The sequence below is a fragment of the Solanum stenotomum genome, chromosome 9 (genome assembly GCF_019186545.1).
Source record: "Solanum stenotomum isolate F172 chromosome 9, ASM1918654v1, whole genome shotgun sequence".
Classification (NCBI taxonomy): Eukaryota; Viridiplantae; Streptophyta; class Magnoliopsida; order Solanales; family Solanaceae; genus Solanum; species Solanum stenotomum.
In genome coordinates this window covers 17,976,359-18,004,051 of record NC_064290.1, presented here as the reverse complement: position 1 = coordinate 18,004,051, position 27,693 = coordinate 17,976,359, and the positions used below count along the sequence as shown (strand labels likewise).

Below are 27,693 nucleotides of genomic sequence, written 5' to 3'. Positions count from 1 at the left end.
TATAAATTTTATAATTATTTATATATTATTCATAAATAAAATATAAATATTTTATTAAATTTTAATTAACTTAAGTCTTTAACTTTATTATTTTCTTAAGCCCAACACTTAAATTTCAGCCCAAGTATTAAAATCCTAATTCTAACTCAACCAAAAATTTATTATTTAAGTGATTTTTACATTTGGAGCACTGATTTTTTTTTTTTGGTTTATTAGAAAAAATTCTCAATTGTCACAACATGCAAGATTCAATATGTTATATATTTATCCAAGGCAACTCTGCTAATATTGATTTTCCACTACATATATACATTGCTTTCTCTTTTTAGATATAAGTCTTCTAACAGGGTAATGAGTTTTTTTAGTCCTGTTTCAATTGTTTTATGACTAGTATTGCTTAATAAAATTTACAATAGCTTTTATGATTGCTTATGTACTATGAATTCGTGTCTATCGAGATACATATACCCTCAAAAAACTATATACTTTCAAACCGAAATAACCAAAAAAATGAACCAAACCGACGGTTATTTTTTTGATTTGATTTTAGAAATTTAAAAACCGATTAATTGTGGTTTGGATTTGGTTTTAACCAATAACCGATCCAAACTGAACCATGAACACCCCTACTTATAATCATCTAAATACCTTTACATTGCAATTTGCAGACACCAAGAAATGAATATGTATTTTATGTGGTCCTAAAATCTCCTTATATTTATAATTTACATATTTTTCTAATATTCGAAATAACTACCGAATATATATTATGGTTAGTTTTTTTATATATAAAAAAAACTCAAGGAAAAATCTAGCATGCAAGAATAAAACTTTAATCCATATGTATTTTTTTAATAAAATAATTTTCAAAAGCTAAACTTAAAAAAAAAAGAAGGTAAAATTAATAAAACATAGAGACTTAAATTTACTCCAAGCAACTAAAGCACGTCAGTAATTGACATATCACTTCGTGTATTTCTCATCTCTTCATTTTCTCTCCTTTTTTTTTTCTCTCTTTTCTTTCTTTTTCTCCTTTCCTTCAAAATATATGAAGGCTTTCAAAATCTAAAATAAATAAATAAATTGATAATGATCTTCCCATGTATATTTGGCCTAATTTTCAAATATAATATACTAGAATTTCTTTATGAAATGAATAAATCATAAAAAAGAAGTAAATACAAGTACTTCAGTACACTTTTTAGTAAAATGTTTATTTTTTATTTGACATTCATTCCTTTCATCTAATCATTTTAATTTCCTAAAAAAGTGAAATATAAAGATTGTCAAGAATAGACAGAGTTGACAATGGGGCAGGACGGGGCAGAGTGAACGTGGAGTTTAAATAGCAAAAACTTAAAATGCCCCACCTTTCCTTGTATGGTAAAAAAAAAAATTCAATCGCTTCATTCTTCTCCATATAAATTTGTTTCACATAAGTTTTTAAATTTTTAAAATTAAGTTTGATATTAAAAATAAAATTCATAAGTAAATTTATTTTTTCGCTAAGTTGTATTAATTTAATAGTTAATTATTTGATTTAATTTTTTAGAAGTCAACTGCGATTTATATAAGGAATTATATTAGCTTTGATTAAATTATTTTTATTTACTATCTTTAATATCTTAATAAGCTATATTAAAATTAATATTGTATTAATTTTGTTTCATGTTTAACAACTTTGAGCAACAACAATGGCCATTACCAAATTATCTTAATTTTTTGGAGAGCAAAACAAAATCAAATTCATAGAACTCAATATTTTAAGATTCTTTAAAAAAATTCTTCTCAAGTCAGAAAGCATTTGGTTTTCACTAATATAACAAAAGACAAGAAAATGATCAGTGTCGCTCTTATTTGGAAAAATACCTTTCCAGAAATTGATTCAATTGTATACACTAAAATATGTAACAATATAAATATATATTTCAAGAAACTTTCAATTGATATTAATTTAAACCAAAAAAAATTCGTTCATGATATTTGTGTATTCTTACTCTCAGGGAGTGCTCTATCACTCTTATAACATGTAAAAGTTAAAATTAAGCTTGAAACCACATAAAATTGCATAAAGACGCAATTCGTCCTGCTTCACCCCACCCCGTATTAATTTTGAAAAACTCGCCTCTATCATGCACAACCTAGAATCCGTCCTCCATAGCCTTAAGCTCACCTCATCCCACACCGGCACCCGCCCCGCCTCATCCCATTGCGAAAGTGAGAATATAGCAGTAAAAAATATTATGAAATTTCAACAACATTATTAAGAAGTTGAATTTTTTGAGCAAGAGTGTCACATCCTTAGTCTACCACTAAGCATAGTGTGACATTTGACAACTCGCTCACGTTCTTGCACCACTTGTTATGTCAAATCAGCCTAAAACTCTAGGAATCACTAAGAGAATGGAAGAGAGAACACAAGATGATTGCTAGGAAGAATTGTGTTGTAGAGAACTTTGTTGATTTTTGCTTGATGATTTTACAAATGTATACCCCTCTATTTATGTTACTTACTTAGGGGCTAAAATGTAAATACTAATTAACAAGCAAGTTCCTATTTATTTACAAATAAATCCCTTCTCTAGAATAATCTACAATTCTAAAATATTTCAAGGACTTTCTATGTAAATCTATTATATTCTTGGATCTACCATGAAAAATTCTCATAATATTCCATTAAGGATAGTCTTCTTTCCTATGTAAGCCAGAGGTGTATCTAGAGGGGGTTCCATGGGTTCACGTGAACCCATGCTCCCTCTCTAGATTATATATAGTAGAGTTATATATTTTTTAATTTTTTTTTAAATATAGGGGCGTGAACCTACGTTAAAAGTAGCATATAATAATATGATAATGATTGGGTGCACCTCTCTAAGCAAAGATAGAAATTTAAATCTTACGTTTATCCGTCACACCCCTTCAAGTGGGTTATCGGTAACACTTTTTGTGTGTTAATCAATTTTTCTTTTGTTTTTTTACTTTAATCTTTCAAAATTTTCAAGTGTGTAACATTGCAAATTTCTAAAAAAAGTTAGCACGATAAACTTTTTATATAATTAAATATGAATTGATTCTGGTAACTATAGACACCAAAATATTGTAATTATTTTACTGAGGATTTAAAGTGGGAGATGTTTATGTCAAACTCACGCAATAATTAATTATCAAGTGCATATATAATATGGAGTCACTTTAACCATTATGCTAATCCTTACCTTCCCACTTTTAATTATTAACCCACCCTCCTTAAAATTCACTATATGGATAATTACACTATTCAATTATCATGTTGCTTTTCAAACATATTCTATTCTTTATGTTTCATCGTTTATTTAGATATTAGATTTTTTTGTGTCTTGCGACGTTACATTAAAAATTATATAATCTACTAATTTTTATTTCAAATTTTATAGTGTTAAACAAATATGTCATATGCAATGTTTAAGAAGAATAAAACATATAAATTTAAACAAATGGAATATTAAAGAAAGAAGGATAAATCAAATATTATAACACTTCTTGGTAGGTTGAGTTAACTAATGAAATAATTTCAATCATGATTAGCAAAATATTCATTTAGCAATACCACAAGTCCACAACCACAATATTTCTTAATGAAAAAACATGGTTGTTTGAGAGGAATAATAGGTCTCATTAATTGTCAAACTAGAATTGTTTGATATTGTAAGTTTATTAAGCGTGACTATATATATGAAAATTAATTGGTTCAACAAATTGTTGTTCTAGGCAATTTTATAAGAGACCTTTTGCTTATTTAATACAAAATATACTATATATTCACATTTGAATTAAGTTTAAGGGTGCATCACATTTTGGTTAGTCAAATTTTCGATAAATAACTTTTCTTTTAGAAAAATATTTATTTTTAAATGAGAAAAAATATTTTTTTAATAAAAATAAAGAAAACAAGTATTCTAAATGATATATCATATTAATTGTCGTCTCCTCATTCCCCATTCTTTCACATACCCATCTTCATCCCACCCTCATAGCACTCACCGCCGTCACCCCACACTCATCCCCATAGTGTATGCCTATGTATAAAATATTTTTAAACAATACATTTTATCAAAAATAAATAAGAAAATTATTTATTTATTATAAAAATATTTTTCTTTCATAACAAGCACACCCTTATTGTTCGAACTTTTTCTAAGCAAAAAAAATAAAGATATACAAATATGTACGTACCTAGTTGAGTTAATGTTGGGATCTCGAATTTCCAATCCTAGAAAAAGCAAAAAAGTTAACTTGTCTGGAGTAATTATAGCATCGACTAGGAATTTGTTTGAATTGACTTATTTTAGATGTTATTTAACTAAAATAATTTTAAAGTAATTTTGTAGTGTTTTGATAAAACATAAAAATATTCTTAAATATTTATTTTAGGTAAAAATAATAATAAATTTAAAAAATCAAAAGCCATTTGTTTGAAATCTTGACTTCGCGTGACTTTTAACTTATAAGTCATAAGTTATAGGGAAAATTACGCGGTAAAACAAACTTATACTACTTAATTAGTCATCATATAGCTATAGTTCGCTATAATTATCACTCACGATTAACATTAACCATTAATTACATGGGCTGACTTCGAATTTGTATAATTCGCCACATTTGTATAATTCATAACTAACAATTCTTCGTTTGATTTGTATTTGTATATGACGATGATTTCCTTTGATTTTTTCAGTTTTATCACCACATACACTCAATCTTTTTTTTGTATAACTTTTTAAAGTTTGTATAAACGTGTAGTTTTCGGATTTTGTTTAATATAATTTATATAATGTACTTTGTATAAAATAATTTGTATAACTATTTAAAGTTCATATGTTTATGTTTGTATCAATTCGTTATTTTGAGTTTTATCATATTTGTATAATTCATGACTTTGTATTACTCAATTACACAAAAACACGCGAATTATACAAACGTACCCGCGAATTATACAAATGAGATGCAGATTATACAAGTTATTGCCCTCTCTCGCTTGCCTCTCTCCTCTCTCTCCTCCCTCTCCCATTCTCGCTCGTCTCTATCCTCCCTCTCCCAATCTCGCTCGCCAGATATACAAATACATATGTATACCAGTTATATATATACAATCAACTAATCGATATACATATACAATTCACCTCTCTCCCACTCTCTGCCCTCTCTCGCTCGCCACTCTCCTCGATCTCCCAATCTCGCTCGCCACTCTCCTCCCTATAACACGTAGCTACAAATCGTAATTAGCAAATTATAGCTATGAAGCGTAAATAAGCTATTTTTGAGTGACATGTGATAGTTCCCCTAAGTTATAAACTAGACCTATCCAAATGGGCTCTAGGTTGAGCTCCTAAATTTATCAGAATTGAGTTTTATGGGGTTGAGTTTAATTTTTTTTTTATTAAAACTTATTTAATTTAGTGGATTTTAAATTAATTTATTTACACTTGCTACATTTTACCTTTGACATTGCGTTTTTACAACTAGCTTGGGTAAAAATAATGCATGAAGAGACTTGGGAATTTTTTTTTTTAAAAAAAGAGAAGTAAGAAGGAATAAGTGTGGTTGGGCTATTCCTTCTCAGAGGACTTGGGTTCAAGTTTTATATATGAATATTTTTTGATAGAGAGCGTTTTTTCTTGAATGAGGTCTTATATGGTGCAAATCTAAAATAATCGCTTTGATATGAATATCGAATATCGAATGAAAAGTTAATAAAAAAATAATGCATTGGGTGTGGGTGGGGCATTTATTTAAGTTGGAGAAAGTAGAAAGAGCGACAGAACCGCACGTGCACCACTTGCCTTGCTTGTATAACTCACCCCACGTGCGCTCTTGTACTCTTCCACTCTATTAATGGAGTCGTCCGGAATTTAAATAAGCCATCAAAAGATAAAAGTGATCAAAATAAATTACTATTCTAGTAAGTAACTAAAACTAAAATAGGTTTAGTGGAAGAAAAAATTATGTTTTATACAATATTTCAAACGTTTTCCGTTATTCTCTTAACGTGTATATTTTAATATATAACGGAATTATTTTTTATACCTTGTAAAATGGAACTATTTCTTACACTTTGTAAAGTGGAAGTTTTTCTTACACTTTGTAAAGTGGAAGTTTTTCTTACACTTTAAGAAAAGTTACTTTATTTGTGCATTGTGTATAACGTAAGTGAGAAGAAATACCGAATCTCAATCTATAACAGTCCAAAATCTTTTACTCCAAGAATCAAAGGATTAGTCAAATATATATGAAAGATTTATAGAATTCCTTTAGGTAAATTAAAATTAATTATAAAAATAATATTATGTTAAACAACATCATTTGGGTTCCACTAGCTCGCGAGCAACAGTCTACACCACACTATTTCATCAGTACAAACATAGATTTGATGGTGTCTAGCTTGTGTTTGGACATACGATATGAAGTCATGATTTATAATTAATGATTGAATATGCAATTTGAAATTATGATTTAAAATTTAATTTCAAATTCTCCAAAAAGCATGATCCGGAATTTCAACTTTTGAAATGTAAAATTTGATGCATATATATATATATTAAAAAGAGACCCATCATTCTGAATTTCGCAAAAGTAACCTTTCTTGAAATGTAAAATTTTCTTCCACTTTACAAAGTGTAAGAAAAATTTAAACTTTACAAAGTGTAAGGAATAGTTCTGTTTTACCTTTCGTTTTACAAGGTGTAAAAAATAGTTCTATTATATATTAAAATATACACATTATGAGATTAACGGAAAACGTTTGGAATATTGCATAAAACGGAATTTTTTCTTCCACCAAACCTATTTTAGTTACTTACTAGAATAGTGACTTATTTTGGTCACTCTTATTTTTTTGTGGCTGATTTAGGTTCCGAACTCCTATTAATGTCCTTTTTTTTGCTTCTCTCAGGAGTAATAGGGGGAGGGGATGACAAAAAAGAGTTTTTTTCCTGTCATTCCCAAAATAATGTTTATTTAATATTTTTTTCAATATTGATATTTGTATTGGAGTTTCATTCAGTGGTGGATTCAGGATTCGAAGAAACATAATTTTATTAATAAACATTTTGGGTACAAATCTATTTATTCCTTAAGTTTTCTCATCTAATATTTCTCTATGATTTGAGAGTCGTTAGTAGTGTATTTCTCACACGTAGGATAATTTAAACCTTCTTGTGATTTATTTGATCTCCATGTAAAGAGGATTTTGTGGATCTTCTTGAATCACATAGTTGTCAAGAAAAGTCTGACCACTACTTGATCTCATCTTTATAAATATTTCCTGAATTTGTGGATTTTTCGAGATGTTTTTTCAAGTGAATAAAATACAATTTAATGAGTAGAGAATTCTAACTAGGATTGAACACGTCTTATAGAGTTTTAACTGAAATTGAACTTTGAACACACTACACCAAAAGTATCTTTAGCGTCAATTAATTAATGGCAATAGCTTAATTAATTGTTGTTAAATATTTTTATTTAGAGGCAAATAATACTCTTTGTAAATGTCCCTAAAGCCTATAGCGACATTGGATTCAATGACAATTAACTAATGTCGGTAAAAGTTTTAACACTCTTTGTTAATGTGCATATTTATTGCCTCTAAAAATTATTTTTGTTGTAGTGACGTGTTGTAGACTCTCATAAAATTTTGATGTCTACAAATGTCCCCTACTTCAAGGCTTGTCAGAGTTTAGACTTGATGAAACTCAAAAACGAGACTTGATATATGTAACGACATGTTCCAGTTGTTAAAGAAAAGCCAACGGGAAAAAAGTTTGGGTCGGAAATTTTTTTCGTAGTAACGTGGGATTTCCTTGCCTAGTCCAGAATTGGATGTAATCGGAGTCATGTGAGTCTAGGAAAATCTGGTAACAATTGAGAGATCTAATAATGAATTTGATCGCATGAATGGATAGCTAAGACGTTAAGGAAACCGTACGACTTTACAAAATTGAATTCGGGCAAGTAGAACACCCGAAGTTGATCTTGGCGTGAACAAGTAGTTTTTGAGTGTTATGAGATAAAGGTGTGTTGTGAAATGGGGGTTTGAAACTCTTAAATCGACTCACTGATTCCGTGCAAGTTGCTAGGGCAGGATTATTTTCGCCAGGGTGGGGCCACTGTGGCGGGATAGGGCCACCATAGCGGGCCAGTCGCGAATTAAGTCGGAAATAAACTCCAAAATCGTTATTTTCTACAAGTCTCATTCTTGANGATCTAATAATGAATTTGATTGCATGAATGGATAGCTAAGACGTTAAGGAAACCGTACGACTTTACAGAATTGAATTCGGGCAGTAGAACACCCGAAATTGATCTTAGCGTGAACAGGTAGTTTCTGAGTGTTATGGGATGAAGGTGTGTTGTGAAATGGGGGTTTGAAACTCTTAAATCGACTCACTGGTTCCGTGCAAGTTGCCAGGGCGAGATTATTTTCGCCAGGGCGGGGCCACTGTAACGGGATAGGGGTCGCCATAGCGGACCAGTCGCGGATTAAGTCGGAAACAAACTCCAAAATCGTTATTTTCTACAATTTTCATTCTTGAGAGCTAGGAGACGACCCCGTGTGTGTTCTTGATGGTTTTTCACCATTGTTGAGGCTAAAGGTAAGATTTTAACTCCCTGAATCTATTTTTCGATCCGTAGAATGTAAATTCATGGGTAATTATTGTTGGGGGAGAGTTCTGGATATTTTGAATCATTAACTAGTGTGACTTATAATATTTTTTATTTAGTTTCTAAATATGTAAATTTATCTCAAAAAGATTAAAGATTCTCCGTCTGTCAAATTCACACCAAATATTAGTTAGTTTAATCCTCGTACTCCAAATCAAGCCAAGCAAATTAATTAGTTAATGAAATGTACTTTGCCTAGAATTTATCTAATATTGAATATTCTTACAAAAAAAATACAACGGATATTAGTTAATGAGACGGTTAAAAGAGGGCACAATAAAATGTAGGGATAGTTTCAAATATATACAATAAATAATTAGTTTACAACAAATATAATCATATTTTTATTTACATAAAAAAAATATAGCCAAGAGTCCTAAAGAGTATACATTGACTATACAATATATATGACTTACCTATACATAAGATATACACTGACTATACATTATGATACGCTCAAAAAGTTGAATATAGCTTAATTATAAATGAAGTATATGTTGGCTATACATGAAGTATTACATTGCCTATTCAATCTCGACCAACTCTAAATCGCCTCTAAACAATCCTAAATTTTTATGATCAAAGTAAATATTCTTTGACTGCCCAAATAAAAACTAAGACAAATAAATTAAAAGGCATGATGTAATAAATAATCTACACACAAAAGCTCTAATTTTCTACACGAAAATTAATTTGTACTAGTATTTATCAAGTATTGTTTATTGTTTATGTTTCAAAACTTTGTACATATATTTTTAGGAAAAATGCATAAATTCTCTCTTGAACTTGTTCTAAAAAATCACTTACACTTAAACTATCACGATGATCTGTTACACTCATTTACTATTCAAAAGTGAATTCAATAACACCCTAAGACATACAACACCACTCTCACGCTGGGAGATGTATTACAATCGCACCACATCAATGTCATCTCAATGTCATATCAGATGCCAAGTCAGATTTAGAAAATACAATGCTCCATGTTATCGAATTACTTCTTCTTCACTGAACACCACCATCGAACCCCTATTGCCACTGTCAGTACCAAATTCATATATTTCAACATCAAAAATCAAAATAATCGTCAATTTCACCACCTACAATCAAATCTACTATCGAAATCCATACCATCACCATCGTCTCCACACAAATTGTAAAGAACCACCATAACAATCAACACTCATCACCAAAATCACATTATCACAATATAAACGTACAAACTCACCATCAAATATCACCACCACTATTATCAATATCGATTTCTTCTTCTTCACCACCTTCAATTTCTCTTTTTGCCACCCTCCACCCACCACCAACAAATCCACCACTATATCTTTTAAAATTCAACAATCAATTTTACCAATCACCAACAAAGTTGTCATCACCACCAATTTCTTCAACCTTTCTTCTATCGCTTTCTTCATTGATTTTTTGGCAAGGTGAGAGATCTCTTTATTAGAGTGAAGTAAAAGAGAGACCGGATATGGTGGATGTGGTGAAACCGCTAAGAATAAAAATAAAATTTATGAAGAAATTAAGTTGATTTTTGTGACAAGGTGAGAGATCTCTTTATTAGAGTGAAATAAAAGAGAGACCGGATATGATGGATGTGGTGAAACTGGTAAGAATAAAAATAGATTTTATGAGAAATTAAGTTGATTTTTTGACAAGGTGAGAGATCTCTTTATTAGAGTGAAATAAAAGAGAGACCGGATATGATGGATGTGGTGAAATCAGTAAGAATAAAAATAGAATTTATGAAGAAATTAAGTTATAGAGAATTGAGAAGAAGAAGAAGAAGAAGAAGAGGAAGAGGAGGAGGAGGAGGGTGGCGTGTGAAGAAAAAAGAGACATTGGGGCTGGATTGTAAGGAGGATTTTGATTTTGATTATATTTTTTTAACTTTAATTTTTATCTAATGCACATATTATTATTTTTTAAAATTATTTTGTCACGTCAATTTTAAAGAGTAAATAAATTCACTTTTAAATAGTAAAGATATATTATAGATCGCTATGTTAGTTTAAGCATGTATACAATTTTTTTAGATAAATTCAAGAAGGAATCCATGCATTTTCTCTATATTTTATATGGCATTTGTATTAACATAATACTTTTCGTTGTGAAATTGTTACCCTAATTAGCCCCTGGTCGATCATACTAGGAAAGAGTGCTACAAATTTTCTAATTAATACTCATTCGTCGTAAAATAAATGTCACTTTAGTAAAATAAAAAATAATAATATGTGTCATCTTAGAAATTTATGACAAAAATTAATATGTTTTTTCAATTGTACCCTTGTATTGAAGAACATCATGCTCTATTTTCAAAAAAATAATAATAGAGAAACTTAGTAAACTATACTCCTTACTCCCTCGGTTTCATTTTACTGGGCCCCTATGTCAAAAATAAATGTTCATTTTATTTGTCCATTTTAACAAATCAAGATAATTTTATTTTAAAAAAATTAATATTAACCATAGTATTAAATGACTACATAAAATAGTAATAATCAAATTTAAAGTTCTAAAACAACACTAAAATTAATTTAATAAAATATACCTCTAATTAAGATTTTCTAAAAAGGATGTATATCAATAAGGGAGTAAATAATATAAAACAAAAGGAGTAATTAATTTTTTAATGAATATGCAATAAGCTAAAATAACACTTATTTTCGGACAAGAAAGTATCGACTTGTATCAAACCACTGATGAATAGTCTTTACCTATTCGTTTGCCTTCAAGTTTTAGTCACCTCGACCTGCTAAATGTAAGAAGTAATATTGAGACAATTGCAAAGGAAACATTTTTTCTTCAAGTAGGGATTTTGTAAATTTATCAGCTAATAAATTTTTAGAATCCATAAATTCTAATAAAAAACTAACACATGATTTCTAATAAAATGATATATGATATTAATATGTTTTGCCTTAGAATGATGCACAATATATTTAGATAGGCTATGGCACTAGTATTATCACAATATGTGTAGAATGATGATCTCTAATTTTATTGTTGTTATCCCTATTTCATCCAATACGTTCTGGCGATGGTCATTCTCTTTCCTCAGTCAGCTCATCCCAAAGTCCAAGCAAGTCCTATATGACTTGGGGTTTGCTATAGGAAAATTCTAAACGCTGAAAAGATCGCTTATGTAATGTGCAAATATTTTGTGCATTTCACATGGATACACTGTAACAAATAAAGGATTTTGCGGCAATAATATAATTGTCAATATTTTCTACTTAGTAATAATGATATAATATGACCAACACTCTATATAAATTTCACTAAAAGTTTTAGTGACTCTAAATACAAGAGTATTAACTTAGTTGCGACAATAAATATTACCGCTAATGTCTGTTACGCATAAAAATATATATAGTTCATAGAAACTAAATTGAATTTTTAGACTTTATTGGTAGTTGTCAGCAGCAAGCAATCAATGGCCATGGAGGGACTTCTCATTCTCTTCTGTTAAAACATTAGTCTCATTCATGAGTCTGCAACAAGGAAAGTAAAAAAATCAAATATACATATTTATTGCAATTTGTATTAAAAAAATAATTATGTTGTCAACAATGAGTCAAAAGATTAAGTACCCCTAGATTTGAATTATTTATATTGTCAAATCACTAAATTAAAATACAACTAAAACATCCAAGTAAACAAATTAGTAAAGTAATATAACCTTTGAATATTTTTAACAAATACACATTTAAGTGATGAAAAATATTTTTTGATGTCTGGTTGATGATGAGTAAATAATAAAAAGATTAAAAATTATATTAGCAAATTGGAAAGTGTTTTGACTAAACTATTAGTAACAAGGATTAATAATAATGTACTTATAAGGCATCGTTGGGATTCACTCCGCAATTATACTTCCAAGTTATAGTTTTAACGTGTAGATAATGATCATTATTAAGGGATTTAAAATGCGCAAAGACATTACATAGTGTCTTAGACTATAAAAATACACCTTCCCTTCTCTTATAACTCATCTCAATTTTGTCTCACCACTACCAAATTCGTATAAACAAGGCTTTTTCTTTTTCTATCGGACTACAAAGCAATTGTTGAAATGTGATCAACCTTGTTTTTTTTAAAAAAAAAAAAAAAAAAGTTTTTGATTTGTGCACGTGATGCATGAATTTAATTAATACATGTATTGTTGAATATATGATGCATAACCTAAGTACTAGGATGGTTCTATAAATCCCTAGATATAAAATATAAGTCAAGTAGATAGAAAAAGACAAAAAAAAGCCAAGTAGATAGAAGTTCACTTGTATTCAAAGAGTGATTGATTATCTAAGCAAGTTAAGAAAAATAAAGAAGAATCATTTCCTTTACTTGTCTTAAAAAATTAAATTGAATGATTAAGAGTGTTTCTCCTTTTCCTATTTTTCAACATTTGGTATATATGATCAAGACCACTTACCTTTATGGAGAATTTGAATTTTCAAAAAATTCGAAAGAATTAGTATATATTTAATTTAGAACAAAATAAAAATGAGTGAGTTAGATTTATTATGTACACAAGTAGAGTAAAGTAAAGAAGAATCGTTTCCTTTACTTATCTTTCAAAAAAAGAGGGTGATTGAAAGTGTTTTTCTTCTCTATTTTCCAGCAACAACTTCGTCAAGAATTGCTTAATTAATAAGAATTCCTTTTCTTTTATGTTCATTTATTTTCCAATTCATTTCAATTATCATTACAAGCAAGTCTTTTAGCATATAAAAACTAATAATATTTAATCATTATAATTTGTGTGTACGTTCTTGACCTTCAAATATAGATTTCGATCCGATTATCATCCAAAATTACAGATTTAGGGATTAAAATATGACATTCGATTTATCAAAAAATATATATATAAAGTAAAGTGGAAGTATTGATTGAGACTTACGTTGTATGAACAGTCTTGTTCATAACGGTAAAAGCAAGCATGAAAGCAGCATCAATAAATTGCAAATCTGATCCTTTAATCCTCTCTTTAATCCTGTTGTTAATCACCTCAGCATCTAGTTTCAATGGTTGATCTGAAGCCTGTAGGATAATTAAGCCACTGATTATGAATTTAATTAATTAAGGGATAGAGTACTAATTTATTATGAGGTTTAAATTGACTAACCAAAACCCATCCACGTGTATCAGCCAAAGATGGAACATGAGCGGTGTAAGCTATAACATCTGCATGACGATTTATAAATATTTGGTGTAGTAATATTGCATAACAAAGATAAATAAATATGAGAAGATTTATAGTATAACGAAAAATAATTTTAAAAAAATTATGGGAATAAATTTGTATTTTCATGAAAGAAGAGAGGGATTTTATTTTCATGACAAATTGAAACGGAGAGAATAGTGTTTACGGTTGAAGACTTGTTTAGCAGTATTGTAAACTGATGAGAAGAAGGCCTGATGTGAGAGAACTCCAGCAAAACCAGCCTGCAAGAACAAGTGGCAATATATAATTAATTAAGTTAAATTACTTGTTAAGAATATGGTTTAAAGAAGTTAATTAACCTGAGTCACAAAGATGCCATTGTGATTAAGTTTGGGCTTAATAATATGTTGGTAAAAAGATTTGAGGTAAAGATGATTGCAAGGCCCTCCTTCCCTTGGATCACATAAGTCTCCAACTATCACATCATACTTATACTCATCACTCTTCTCCAGCTCCACCCTAATGCACAAAGATATAATTAGAATATTTAAAGATTGATAGAAAAATTGGAAACATTTTTAAACTTTGTGCAAATTATTAGTTTCATGTCTGAATTATTGACAGTCTTAAAAATACTTATTTATTTGACTAATTGAACTTAGATACACTCTGATCTTGGGGAAATACATCCCTAAATTCGGCAGTGTTTGCAACAATTTCCTCACTTATTTATTAAAAGTCACATGATTATACAAGAATTTGAAAGTACTTGTTATGCCATGCAGCAGAGATCGAGGGTGTTTTTAAGTTCNCCCTAATGCACAAAGATACAATTCGAATATTTAAAGATTGATAGAAAAATCGGAAACATTTTTAAACTTGGTGCAAATTATTAGTTTCATGTCTGAATTATTGACAATCTTAAAAATACTTATTTATTTGACTAATTGAACTTAGATACACTCTGATCTTGGTGAAATACATCCCTAGATTCGGCAGTTTTTGCAACAATTTCCTCACTTATTTATTAAAAGTCACATGATTATACAAGAATTGGAAACTACTTGCTATGCCATGCAGCAGATCGAGGGTGTTTTTAAGTTCAGCTAGTCAAATAGAGACAAAACTAATTCACACCAAATTTAGAGGTATCTTCGATACTTTGCAATATATTCTAATAGACAAAGATAGATATTAGATGGTTTTAGGCTTACTTAGCATCATTGATGATGACATGAAGCCTACAATCGGCAAAAGCTTCTTGATTTGCCATAAGATGTTTACGGCAAATATTCACAACTTCCTGCAAATACACAAACATAATTCATTGTATACTTTAGGAGATTGAGTGCTTAATCACAAGTTAAATTGTGTAATATCATTATTTCATTATAACGATTTGAATTTTCTCAAACTAAATTTTCGTTTTTTTACTTCTTTATATAATAATATTCTACCTATTAATTATAATGGGACATTCTATGTAAAATTACATTTCTATAATAATTATACTTAAATATTGTGTAATAATATTTTATAAAAAAATATATTATGTATAAAAGATAAAAAATAAATATATATTTATGTTAATTATCACCAAGTTTAGCATAGACATATAATATTGACCGGGCAAGTTGCTGTGCGGAGCATGAATAAGGTGGATTTTTCCGTGGGTCCTCGCCATCTGAATCAATTCTGAACGAACAGTATCTCTATCTGGCTTTGTTATTATTACAGTGTTATCTGCACCCAGCCAGTAAGTAGAGATATGGAGAGAGGGGACAACTTTGTCGCGGATCTTTCTTTGCTTTCTTTTATGAACTCCACTGGTCGTCCATGAATTAATGTTATGCACTTAGAAAATTTCAAATATAAATATTTAAAAGAAAAAAATTGTGTCTAAATGGGTGTCCATCAGTTATGGTCCTAACTTTATAAGAAAAAGACGGTTGGTGTTTGCCTTCTTCTTCTTTGTTTTTACATTCATATTCTCTCTATTTTTCAATTAAAATTAGTTAATAAATATATTCCTCTTTTTGATATTACTAATATCTTTTTTGCTTAATTTTATTTGTAACATCTAAATAAGATTTAAAAACATCAAATATCAGTATAGATACAATTGGGAAAGAACAAACAAGAAATAGAAGAGATATAATTACTTGATCAATATCAGAGATGACAACTTTGTGAATGTTGTCATGTTTAAGAGCCTCTCTTGCAGCTGACCCTTCTCCTCCCCCCATGATAAACACTCTTTTTGGACTGCTCATTATTATATTATATCCAAAATAAAACAATTCAACAAAAAAAAAACAATGTTAATGGAGTAGAAAAATGAAAAACAAATTAAAATTACCAAGGGTTATATATAATGGGATAAATAGGATGTCCGTCTAGTGATATAATAGTTTACTCGAAAAAGAGATTAGAGAAAATTATTTATTATTCAAGAACTAAAGGAGGACATCCTTACAATTTAATTTAAGGGGATATATTGGACTAAAATTTACTATGGATCTCGATCGATCAGTATAAATATATCTTGTGTCAATTTTATTTTAGCATTTTCAGTTTTTGTACTGCTTTGTAATTTCTATAGGTGTGTTTCATAAAGTAGTAGTCAAGTAGAAAATAAAAAGAAGGCAATTCACCCCACCTGATCTTTTTGCATTTTCAATATAGCAAAGTCTAACAACTATCTATCTAATAGCAGGTGAAAAAAAGATCATGCTAAGGTTTCTTCTCTTGTGAACATGAAGTTTAAACTCTTTAAACAAATGAGAACAATAGCCTTCAAGGCTACACAAGAAGAAGAAATGAAGTAGCTCTAATCACCACAACTATTATATTGTGGACTCTATTTAGTTACAAGATATAAATAAATAAAAATAACATAAAAGGTAAATAATTTTTTTTGCCTATTTTGTGTTGAACAAGATCATAGTACTGTTGCAAATAAAACGTTTGTGTCGAGACAAGTTTGTACTTATTTTGCTTATTTGAAGTTTGTACTCATTTTTAGTAGCTTTGTACCATCGCCAACTAGGTCATGGAATTAGATATTTATATCATTTCTTCTGTTCCGTTGTTTATTTTCATATTTTGTTGTTATTTTTTGTTGATTTAAAGGTTTCAGCCAATTGGCCCTGTTACTTGCCGTTTGGGGCTATAAATTGGCTTACCTGCCTGTGGATTTTGGTAGGCACTATCACAATTTGAGTTTTTGGATCGTCACAAACACTTTTTCAATCCAATGGGTCTGAACTAAATCCACTATGAATCCCAATCAATATAATAATATCTTGTATCAATTCTACTTTAGCATTTTCAGTTCAATACTTTTTTAATTTTTGTAGGTGTGTATCATATAGTCAACTACTAGAACCTATTAATCGACTAGAATTTTTTTAAAAAAAAACATAACAAATTTTTTATTTTTTATTTTTAAAAAAGGCAATTCACCCCTCCTCCATCGAGTATCGAACATCGAATTAAAAATAAAAAAAGTAAAAACAATGTACACTAGCCAGAGACATAAAATGAGATAAGTAGTATACTTGTCATGAAGTAAGAGAGCAGGATGAATCAAGCTTTCATGGTATATAAACTCATCTTTTTCAGCACTCTGCATTTTTCCATCTATCACCAAAACCTACATAAAAAATCATATATACACATTACACACAAAATATTAATTTCTTACAAAATTCTAAAAAAAAGCAACATACAAAATTTCAGTAGCCAACTAACCTTTCCAAAGTGCTTTGTGTCTAAAAGTATCACATCTTGAAACTTGGTGGTTGCTTTGTACAAGACACTACAACATTTGATGGTTACACTTTTTTTTTATTCTACAAATTAATTAAAATCTTTATGTACTTTACAAGTGTTAAATTACCTGTTTATAGCTAAAGACCATTTGAGATCTACTTCAAGAGACTCTTCAAACCACTCAACATTCTTTCCATTTGAGTCAACAATTTCATTCTCAATTGTTTGCTCCATTTTTCAATAAAAAAAAAAAAAGTAAATGAAAGACCTCTTAATTAGTTGGAGCAATATGCTATTAGCTCTACTAAATATATATTTTGAGATAGATGTCAAAGTTTTTATAGCATTTCAAGTTTGTCTTTGGATTTAAAGAGATGAATAGGAAGATTATCTAAATCTAATTCCTTTTTTAATTTTGAAAGTCAAGTCAATATTTTCTTTATGAATTAATTACTTTATTCAATTCATTACACACTTCACTTAATCCTTGAAAAATATGGATGTCTATAATCTACCTATAAATTTAGAGGGCATGAGGAAAGAATAAATTGAATGTGTCAAACCTTTTTTTAAGTTTGGAAAAAGGACAAAAAAATACACCTATTATTTGGTAAATAGTTTTAAAATTTTCCTCCCCCACTATTATTTCTATTACTAATATTATCCCTCGGACACATACTATTAACTATATATTTAGATATATTGTTTATCATGGAATAATTTTTTATTTAGTTTTAATAAAAAATTTAATAGGTCATATATTCATTTATGTGTCGGTTTACTTATATGGTAAATAATTTAGTGTATAGAATTTTAGTTTATATGTAGAGGATTAAATCATCAATTCTTATAAGTATAAGAAAATTTGTTCACAGTCTAAAATAAAAATTGGACTACCCATCGATATGATTGTAGCACAAGATTCAATAATTTATCTTGATTATGGGAATTGTGAAGTTCTGATTTCTTTTGGTAGTGCATTATGTATGTATTGAACATGACCGAGTAGAGATGGATATTTTAGACAGACTGGTAAATTCATATTCTCTAAATTGTTATATGTACTTATATTTTCAATCTCGACGTAATTATTACGAATTATATATATATATATATATATATATAATGACCCGGAAGGTCATTTTTGGAAATTTTGAACTATTCGTTTAACTTAAGTTAATTAATCGATAGTTAGTGGGTTAAAGTGATCATTTATTAAAGACTCTATACCACTTGACCATGGGTTAAAATGAATTAAATTATTTGGGGTTTAATATTTGAGTCATAACTGAAAAGGGAAAAGAAGAAAAGGGCGTAGGGTTTCGGCATCGTGAGTTTCGATCTGCTTCAGGTACTGCATCAAGTGCTCTGCATGCTCTTCATTAATTTCTACATATGTATATGTGTGGAAATAATAATATATTAGGTAGGAAAAGGATGATTTGCTTCGTAAGTTTGTAGATAAGAAACGGTGCTAATATTATTGTTATTATTATTATATTTCTTTTTGTTTGTTGTCAATTTATGGGGATGAAGGGAGTTGAACTGTTAGGAGTATATATATATATAATTATTTTCCATACATGCTATCTCCAGTTTCAAGTAGTAAGTTGAATTCTCACTAAAGGAGTTAGATTATTACTCTATATATGTTAAGGCCTAATTGATTTCTTGGGGAAAGAATAATGTCATTGTTGTACACTTGGTGGGTTTTGAAAATTGTGAGGATAAAGTTATGATTACATATTATAAATTTAGGAACCTGCAGGCGACATATTAATGTCTTGATTTTGTCGATTCCCACCACTGGTTTCATAACCAATGGTTCCGAAAATTGGTAATTCTTATGTTATTATCACATTGTATTTTAATTTTGATATATTAAAATAGGTAATTAAATATTAAGTATATCGTATTTTTGTGAATGTCATTAGATTTATGATAATTGAAGGAATTGGAAGAATTGACAAGTTAATGGGCATCAAGACTTGGGAACTTAATTATAAATTTGGGTAAGCTTTTGGGTCTAGGCTAAACCTATAGTGACATGAGTGTTGTTAGTTTCGGAATCTTATTGTGACTATGTACTTGAATAGATTACATTGATTTGGAAGCTCAACGAAAAGTGAAGGCTCAAGTCTCGGAGTGACAACCCACAAGCCCCAGGTTCATAGGTCTCACGTGCATACAAGCTGAGTCTATGTAGAGTTTCAAGGATCGGTACGAAGACGTATGTACTTATCTCTGAGAGGCTATAAAGACTATTAGGAAACTTCCTTTTTGTTCATTCTTTCTCATCGTGTGTGGTTACCTTCTTTAGTACTGAGCTATTGTATACTCTTTTGACAGATGACGAGGACTAGAGCGACTATTACTGGTGGTAGAGGGGAGGCACTTCTCGAGGCAGTTGTTGAGGCCCCAGCTAGGGCTAGGGGTAGAGCCCGAGCTAGAGGTTGTGCTCGTGGAACGACACTAGCCAGAGGTCGTGGTCGTGGAGCAGCACCAGTGAGAGGTTGTATTAGAGAAGCCTCTCCTAAGCCTCAGATTGAAGACAGAGAGGACCAGGTTCCTCCAGAGCCTGCAGTCACACCTTTGCTTCAGGATACATTATTAAGGGTGTTAAGTGTGCTTGAGAGCTTTACTCAGGGTGGTGGTGCAGCTGCCACACCACAAGACTCTCAGACTAGAGAGGGGGCTCAGACCCACGAGCAGCAGGAAGCTCCAGTTATTCAGGATGCGATTAGGCATCTACCAAGGGATCCCGTGGTTGAGAATGATCTTGCACCAACAATTGGGGGTCAAGGTGCACCATTGGTTGTTCTGACAGAGGATGAGCAGCGTAGGTATGAGAAATTTCGAAAGATGGACCCACCTCAGTTTCAGGGTGGGAAGAGTGAGGACGCTCATGAGTTTCTGACTACATGCCGAGAGTTGTTAGAGGTTGTTGGATTAGCTGAGTCACATGGGGTTCGATATGCTACACTCTAACTTCGTGGGCCAGCGAGAGAGTGGTGGAGAACTTATTCGAGGGCTTTGCCAGTTGGATCTCCTCCAGTGACGTGGGAGAGGTTTTCCAGTGCCTTCCATGACCGTTTTATCCCTTGGAGCGTGAGAGAGGAGAGTCGTTTGAGGTTTGAAAATTTGAGACAGGACAGCTTATCAGTTACAGAGTATGAGGCCCGTTTTTGCCAGTTGTCTAGGCATGCTTTGGCCATTATTCCAGACGAGACGGAAAGGATCCGTAGATTCGTGAGGGGGCTGACTTTCTCCATCATATCGACTGTGTTTAGAGCATCTAGAGAGGGGGCTTCCTTCCAGTCCATTGTGAACGCCGCTAAAGAGGCAAAATTGATGGAGAGAGAAGAGTTTGGGGACCCTAAGAGGGTCCGTACAGCAGGTCAGTTTCATGGTGCCTCATCTGGAGGCAGGGGATCACACAGAGGGAGTGGTTCCTTTCAGCAGCGAGGACCCGTTCATGCATCTATGCCGACATCCGAAGGTGGTCAGATACCTCGGGGTTCTTATAGCGTGGGTCACGGTTCACAACAACGACTTATGGGGCGAGGTAATTATAGTGGGTTTTCAGGGTCCGCACAGCAGTTCCCGAGACAGAGATTTTGCTTTTCTTGTAGAGATCCCAATCACCTGATGTGACAGTGTACTTCCCAGAGGGGTCGTGGAGGGTCCCAACCTAATTCTTCGTTTCAGGCTAGACCACTAGTACCACAGGGTAGAGGCCGAGGCAGAGTTCAGTCAGGTAGAGGCGGTAGAGCTTCTAGTAGTGGTTCTGCAGCTCAGCAGAGTGGGGGTAGAGTTACCACCCAGGCTGGAGGTGGCCGAGGGGGCCACTGTTATGCTTTCCCGGGGAGACCCGAAGCGTAGATTTCTGATGTTGTTATTACAGGTATCATCCCAGTATGCCATCGATCTGCTTCTGTATTGTTTGATCCAGGGTCTACATTCTCTTATGTGTCCACCTATTTTGCTGCTGAATTTGATATGATACGTGATAGCATGACTGTACCTATTCGTGTTTCTACACCCGTGGGTGAGCCCTTAGTGGTGGATCGAGTGTATCGATCTTGTCTTGTTTCTCTAGCGGGGTATGACACTTGGGTAGATTCAATCATTCTGGGGATGGTAGACTTTGATGTTATCTTGGGTATGAATTGGCTTTCTCCTTATCATGTTGTCCTTGATTGTAATGCTAAGACTGTGACTTTAGCAATGCCTGGTGTTCCAAGGGTTGAGTGGAAGGGTGCTAATGGCTCTTATCCTAGCAAGGTCATTTCCTTTATCCGTGCTCAGAGATTGGTGGAGAGAGGGTGTTTGTCTTACTTAGCTTTTATTCGGGACACTAGTGTTGAACCACCTTCCATGGATTCTGTTCCCGTGGTTCAGGAGTTTCTCGATGTATTCCCTTCTGATCTTCCAGATGTTCCTCCCGATAGGGATATTGATTTTGCTATTGATTTGGAGCCGGGCACTAAGCCTATTTCTATTCCTCCCTACCGTATGGCTCCAGCAGAGTTGAAAGAGTTGAAGGATCAGTTGCAGGATTTATTGAGTAAGGGGTTTATTCGCCCTAATGTGTCACCTTGGAGTGCCCCTGTGTTGTTTGTGAAGAAGAAGGATGGGACTATGAGGATGTGTATTGATTACAGACAGTTAAACAAGGTAACAGTGAAAAATAAGTATCCTCTTCCGCATATTGATGACTTATTTGATCAGCTACAGGGGGCATCTTTGTTCTCTAAGATTGATTTGAGGTCTGGGTATCATCAGTTGAAGATTAGGGCATCAGATATCCCTAAAACAGCTTTTCGAACTCGGTATGGGCATTATGAGTTCTTAGTGATGTCCTTTGGATTGACTAATGCCCCTGCAGCATTTATGGAGTTGAAGAACGGGGTGTTTCGACCATATCTTGATTCTTTTGTGATTGTCTTCATCGATGACATTTTGGTTTACTCCAGGACTGAGGATGACCATGTCCGACACTTGAGAATTGTACTTCAGAGATTAAAGGAAGAGAGGTTGTATGCCAAGTTCTCAAAGTGTGAGTTCTGGCTTGATTCTGTGGCATTCTTGGGACACGTGGTGTCCAAGGAGGGTATTAGAGTAGATCCAGCCAAGATTGAGACAGTTATAGGCTGGACGCGACCTACTTCTCCTACCGAGATTAGGAGTTTTGTGGGATTGGCAGGTTATTACCGACGATTTGTTTAGAGTTTCTCTACTATTGCAGCTCCATTGACTAGATTGACTCGACAGGGTGTGGGTTTTCAGTGGTCTGATGAGTGTGACGAGAGTTTTCGAAAGCTCAAGACTTTGTTGACTTCGCTCATGTGTTGACTCTACGTGAGAAGGGCATAGACTTTACTGTGTATTGTGATGCTTCAAGAGTCGGTTTGGGTGGTGTATTGATGCAGAAGGGGAAGGTGATTACTTATGCTTCTAGGCAGTTGAAGACCCATGAGAAGAACTACCATACTCATGATTTAGAGTTGGCGGTTGTGGTATTTGTACTTAAGTTATGGCGTCATTATTTGTATGGGGTGCATTGCGAGATCTTCACTGATCATCGGAGTCTTCAGTATATCTTCAGTCAGAGGGATCTGAACTTAAGACAACGTAGATGACTTGAGTTGCTAAAGGACTATGATGTGACCATTCTATATCATCCGGGAAAGGCAAATGTTGTGGCTGATGCTTTGAGTAGGAAGACTCTTAGCATGGGGAGTCTTGCAGCACTTAGTATTGAGGAGAGACCATTGGCTAGAGATGTTCAGATGTTAACTAACAGACTTGTCCGGTTACAGATCTCAGAGGAGAGTGATGGGATGATTGCTTTTATTGAGGCTCGGTTTTCTTTAGTCGAGCAGATCCGTGCGCACCAGTTTGATGATAAGAAGTTATGTCTCATTCGAGATAGAGTATTGAGAGGGGAAGCCAAGGAGGCTGTCCTTGATTCTGATGGTGTCTTGAGGATCGGAGGCAGGATTTGAGTGCCCAAGACGGGCGAGTTGACTAGACTGATTCTTGAAGAGGCCCATTGTTCCCTATATTCTATCCATCCGGGAGCAGCGAAGATGTAACATGATCTTAGTCAGCATTACTGGTGGTGTGGGATGAAGAGAGATATTTCAGACTTTGTTTCTAGGTGTTTGACTTGCCAGCAGGTCAAGTGTGAGCACCAGCGTCCCGGGGGTGTATCTCAGAGGATGCCTATTCCTACTTGGAAGTGGGAGCGGATCACTATGGACTTTGTTGTAGGTTTGCCTACCACAGTGGGTGGTTATGACTCCATTTGGGTTGTTGTTGACAGGCTGACCAAGTCTACCCACTTCATTCCGGTTCGGGTGAAATATACGGCAGAGAAGTTAGTTGAGCTATATATCAGTCAGATTGTGCGACTACATGGGGTTCCTGTTTTTATTATATCAGATCGAGGTTCACTATTTACTTCTCACTTCTGGAAAGCATTACAACATGGTTTGGGTACTCAGCTAGATATGAGTACAGCCTTTCACCCTCAGACAGATGGTCAGTCCGAGCGGACGATTTAGGTGTTGGAGGACATGCTTCGAGCATGTGTGATAGATTTTGGTGCTAGATGGGATCGACATTTACCCTTAGCAGAGTTTGCCTACAATAACAGTTATCATTCTAATTTCAAATGGCCCCATTTGAGGCGTTGTATGGCAGACGATGTAGGTCTCCGATCGGTTGGTTTGATTCGGCAGAGATGGACTCTTTGGATACTGACTTGCTTAGAGATGCTATGGAGTAAGTCCGTATGATTCAGTATAGACTGTTGACAACCCAGAGTCGACAGAAGAGTTATGCAGACCGGAGAGTTAGAGCCTTAGTGTTTATGGAGGGCAATCATGTTTAGCTTAGAGTGTCACCTATGAAGGGTGTGATGCGGTTCGGCAAAAAGGGCAAGCTTAGCCCTAGATTCATTGGACCTTTTGAGATTTTGAGTCGAGTAAGAGAGGTGGCCTATAAGTTGGCCTTGCCACCTAGTTTGTTGGCAGTTCATCCTGTCTTCCATGTCTCTATGCTTCGGAAGTATATTTCAAACGAGTCACATGTGCTTTCACTCGATTCAGTGGAGTTGGGTCCAGACTTGACATTTGAGGAGGAACCTATAGCTATATTGGACAGGCAGGTTCGAAAGCTTAGGACCAAGGAGATTGCTTCAGTGAAGGTGCAATGGAAGCACCGATCGGTGGGAGAGGCAACTTGGGAGACATAGTCTGACATGTGTGCCAGATATCCTCAGCTTTTTGAAGCTTCAGGTACTTTCTTTCGCCTTATGTTCGAGGACGAACATGATTTTTAGTGGTGGATAATGTGATGACCCGGAAGGTCATTTTTGGAAATTTTGAACTATTCGTTTAACTTAAGTTAATTAATTGATAGTTAGTGGGTTAAAGTGATCATTTATTAAAGACTCTATACCACTTGACCATGGGTTAAAATGAATTAAATTATTTGGGGTTTAATAGTTGAGTCATAACTGAAAAGGGAAAAGAAGAAAAGGGCGTAGGGTTTCGGCATTGTGAGTTTCGATCTGCTTCAGGTACTGCATCAAGTGCTCTGCATGCTCTTCATTAATTTCTACATATGTATATGTGTGGAAATAATAATATATTAGGTAGGAAAAGGATGATTTGCTTCGTAAGTTTGTAGATAAGAAACGGTGCTAATATTATTGTTATTATTATTATATTTCTTTTTGTTTGTTGTCAATTTATGGGGATGAAGGGAGTTGAACTGTTAGGAGTATATATATATATAATTATTTTCCATACATGCTATCTCCAGTTTCAAGTAGTAAGTTGAATTCTCACTAAAGGAGTTAGATTATTACTCTATATATGTTAAGGCCTAATTGATTTCTTGGGGAAAGAATAATGTCATTGTTGTACACTTGGTGGGTTTTGAAAATTGTGAGGATAAAGTTATGATTACATATTATAAATTTAGGAACCTGCAGGCGACATATTAATGTCTTGATTTTGTCGATTCCCACCACTGGTTTCATAACCAATGGTTCCGAAAATTGGTAATTCTTATGTTATTATCACATTGTATTTTAATTTTGATATATTAAAATAGGTAATTAAATATTAAGTATATCGTATTTTTGTGAATGTCATTAGATTTATGATAATTGAAGGAATTGGAAGAATTGACAAGTTAATGGGCATCAAGACTTGGGAACTTAATTATAAATTTGGGTAAGCTTTTGGGTCTAGGCTAAACCTATAGTGACATGAGTGTTGTTAGTTTCGGAATCTTATTGTGACTATGTACTTGAATAGATTGCATTGATTTGGAAGCTCAACGAAAAGTGAAGGCTCAAGTCTCGGAGTGATTGTTCGGTTATTTGAGGCAAGTGAATTTCTAAACCCTTGCTAAGCGTATGGAATTCATGTATTTCCTTGTGGTATATGTTTGGGAGTAATGGGAATTGGTGATGGGTTGACTTGTCCATGTTGAATAATTCTAATGATGGGAAAAGAGTAATAAAAAGGCTTGTTGTTTAATTATTGATGTTGTGTCACGATTGTATTGTTGTGAATTGTACATTGATGTTAAATTGGTCATCTTCTCATTATTTGTGTGAACATGTCATTTGCATTGTTCTGAGACATGGTTGTGATAAGTGTTATGTGATAAGAGGATGTACCATTATCGAGGGTCGTATCGCGCGCCGCGATGGATACTATATTTTGAGGGACATATCGCGCGTAGCGATGGTTACTCTTATCGAGGGTCGTATCGCGCGCCGCGATGGATGCATGGACAGATATGTCCCCCATGGGTCCCAGACTGAGAGACAGCTGGTGTGTATCATTAGATCAGACATGCATCACTATACTTAACATTGCATTTCATCATTGTACATTTTTATTATTGATGAACTTGATCTTGTGTGTTGCTGATCTTGTGAGTGCCTTTCTGTGAAACTTGTTATTAATGAATATTGAGTTGTTATTGAGAATATATAATTTGTTAGAGTGTTGTTGTTGAGCTGTATGCTTTGTAAACTGTGAATTGTTAGGTTGGGCTGGTTTTATGCAGGTTGTAGTTATGGAGGTTAGGATGGGGTGTAAGGAGTACCCGTATTCTGTTCCCTTAGCTTGTGTTTAGAGGTTTGCTTGTTGAGTATCGTGTGGTTTGGTACTCATCCCTTGCTTCTACAATCTTTTGTAGGTTACAAGCCCGGATCTTCGTGATACCTTCCATTATCTTCATTTCCGAGCCTTTCTGTGGAGATCTGAGAGGTAGTTGTTTGTCATCTCGGCGAACCTTCTTACTCCTGTTTATGATTTTGTTTTTACTTGAAAGACAACATCATTTGAGACTTGCGTATTTTATTTCAATTCTAGTATTTACATTAGAGGCTTGTGCACGTGACAACCAGGTTTTGGGGATTTAATTAAGTTGACTTGTTTTCGTAATAGTAATTGTTATTGAACTTTGCTTTATTTCCACACTTTATCGAAATGATTGGGTTTTAGGCTGACTTGTCTTGGTGGGATACGATGAGTGTCATCACATCCATTTTTGGGTCGTGACAATATATTAATTATCATTTTGATTTTTTAAAAGGTGAGATTCTTAAATAGATCAGTATGTCTTATAGATTGGACGATAATAATACAAATTGATGAAATAATAAGTTAGTTGATAAAATTCATGCCAGTTGTCACATTATCACTACAACAACCAAAAAAACTTTTAGTGGCAATATTTATTATCACTAAAACAATTAGCGGCAATGAAGTTAATGTCATTGATCTAGAGTTGCTAAAACCTTTAACGACAATTATATAAATGGATGATTGTAAGTGCTCTTATTCATATAATATAACAACAATTATATTATTGTGGCAATATCTTTATTTGTTGTAGTGTATAGAAATTGATTATATGTCTTTTAAGAAGCTTGTAAGTTTTCGTTGTGTCAAACCTTGTAAATAGATTTAAAAGCCGACACATGAAAGTTAAGCAATGCTTTTAAA

The 27,693-nt window shown here is 32.9% G+C and overlaps 1 protein-coding gene and 1 pseudogene across 1 annotated transcript; one reads left to right on the top strand and one right to left on the bottom strand.

Moving 5' to 3' along the window:
- Positions 1 to 12,074: 12,074 nt before the first annotated feature.
- Positions 12,075 to 17,908, bottom strand: LOC125876198 (thermospermine synthase ACAULIS5-like). Its single transcript, XM_049557317.1, has 10 exons — positions 17,781 to 17,908; positions 17,633 to 17,699; positions 17,440 to 17,534; positions 16,042 to 16,144; positions 15,094 to 15,182; positions 14,239 to 14,398; positions 14,085 to 14,160; positions 13,841 to 13,899; positions 13,616 to 13,755; positions 12,075 to 12,206 (listed from the first exon to the last, which is right to left on the bottom strand). Exons 1-10 carry the CDS (start codon positions 17,885 to 17,887, stop codon positions 12,146 to 12,148), a joined length of 957 nt encoding a protein of 318 aa, XP_049413274.1. The 5' UTR covers positions 17,888 to 17,908; the 3' UTR covers positions 12,075 to 12,145.
- Positions 17,909 to 21,004: 3,096 nt separating this feature from the next.
- LOC125876193 (uncharacterized) lies at positions 21,005 to 25,001 on the top strand (annotated as a pseudogene).
- The last annotated feature ends 2,692 nt before the right edge of the window (positions 25,002 to 27,693 follow it).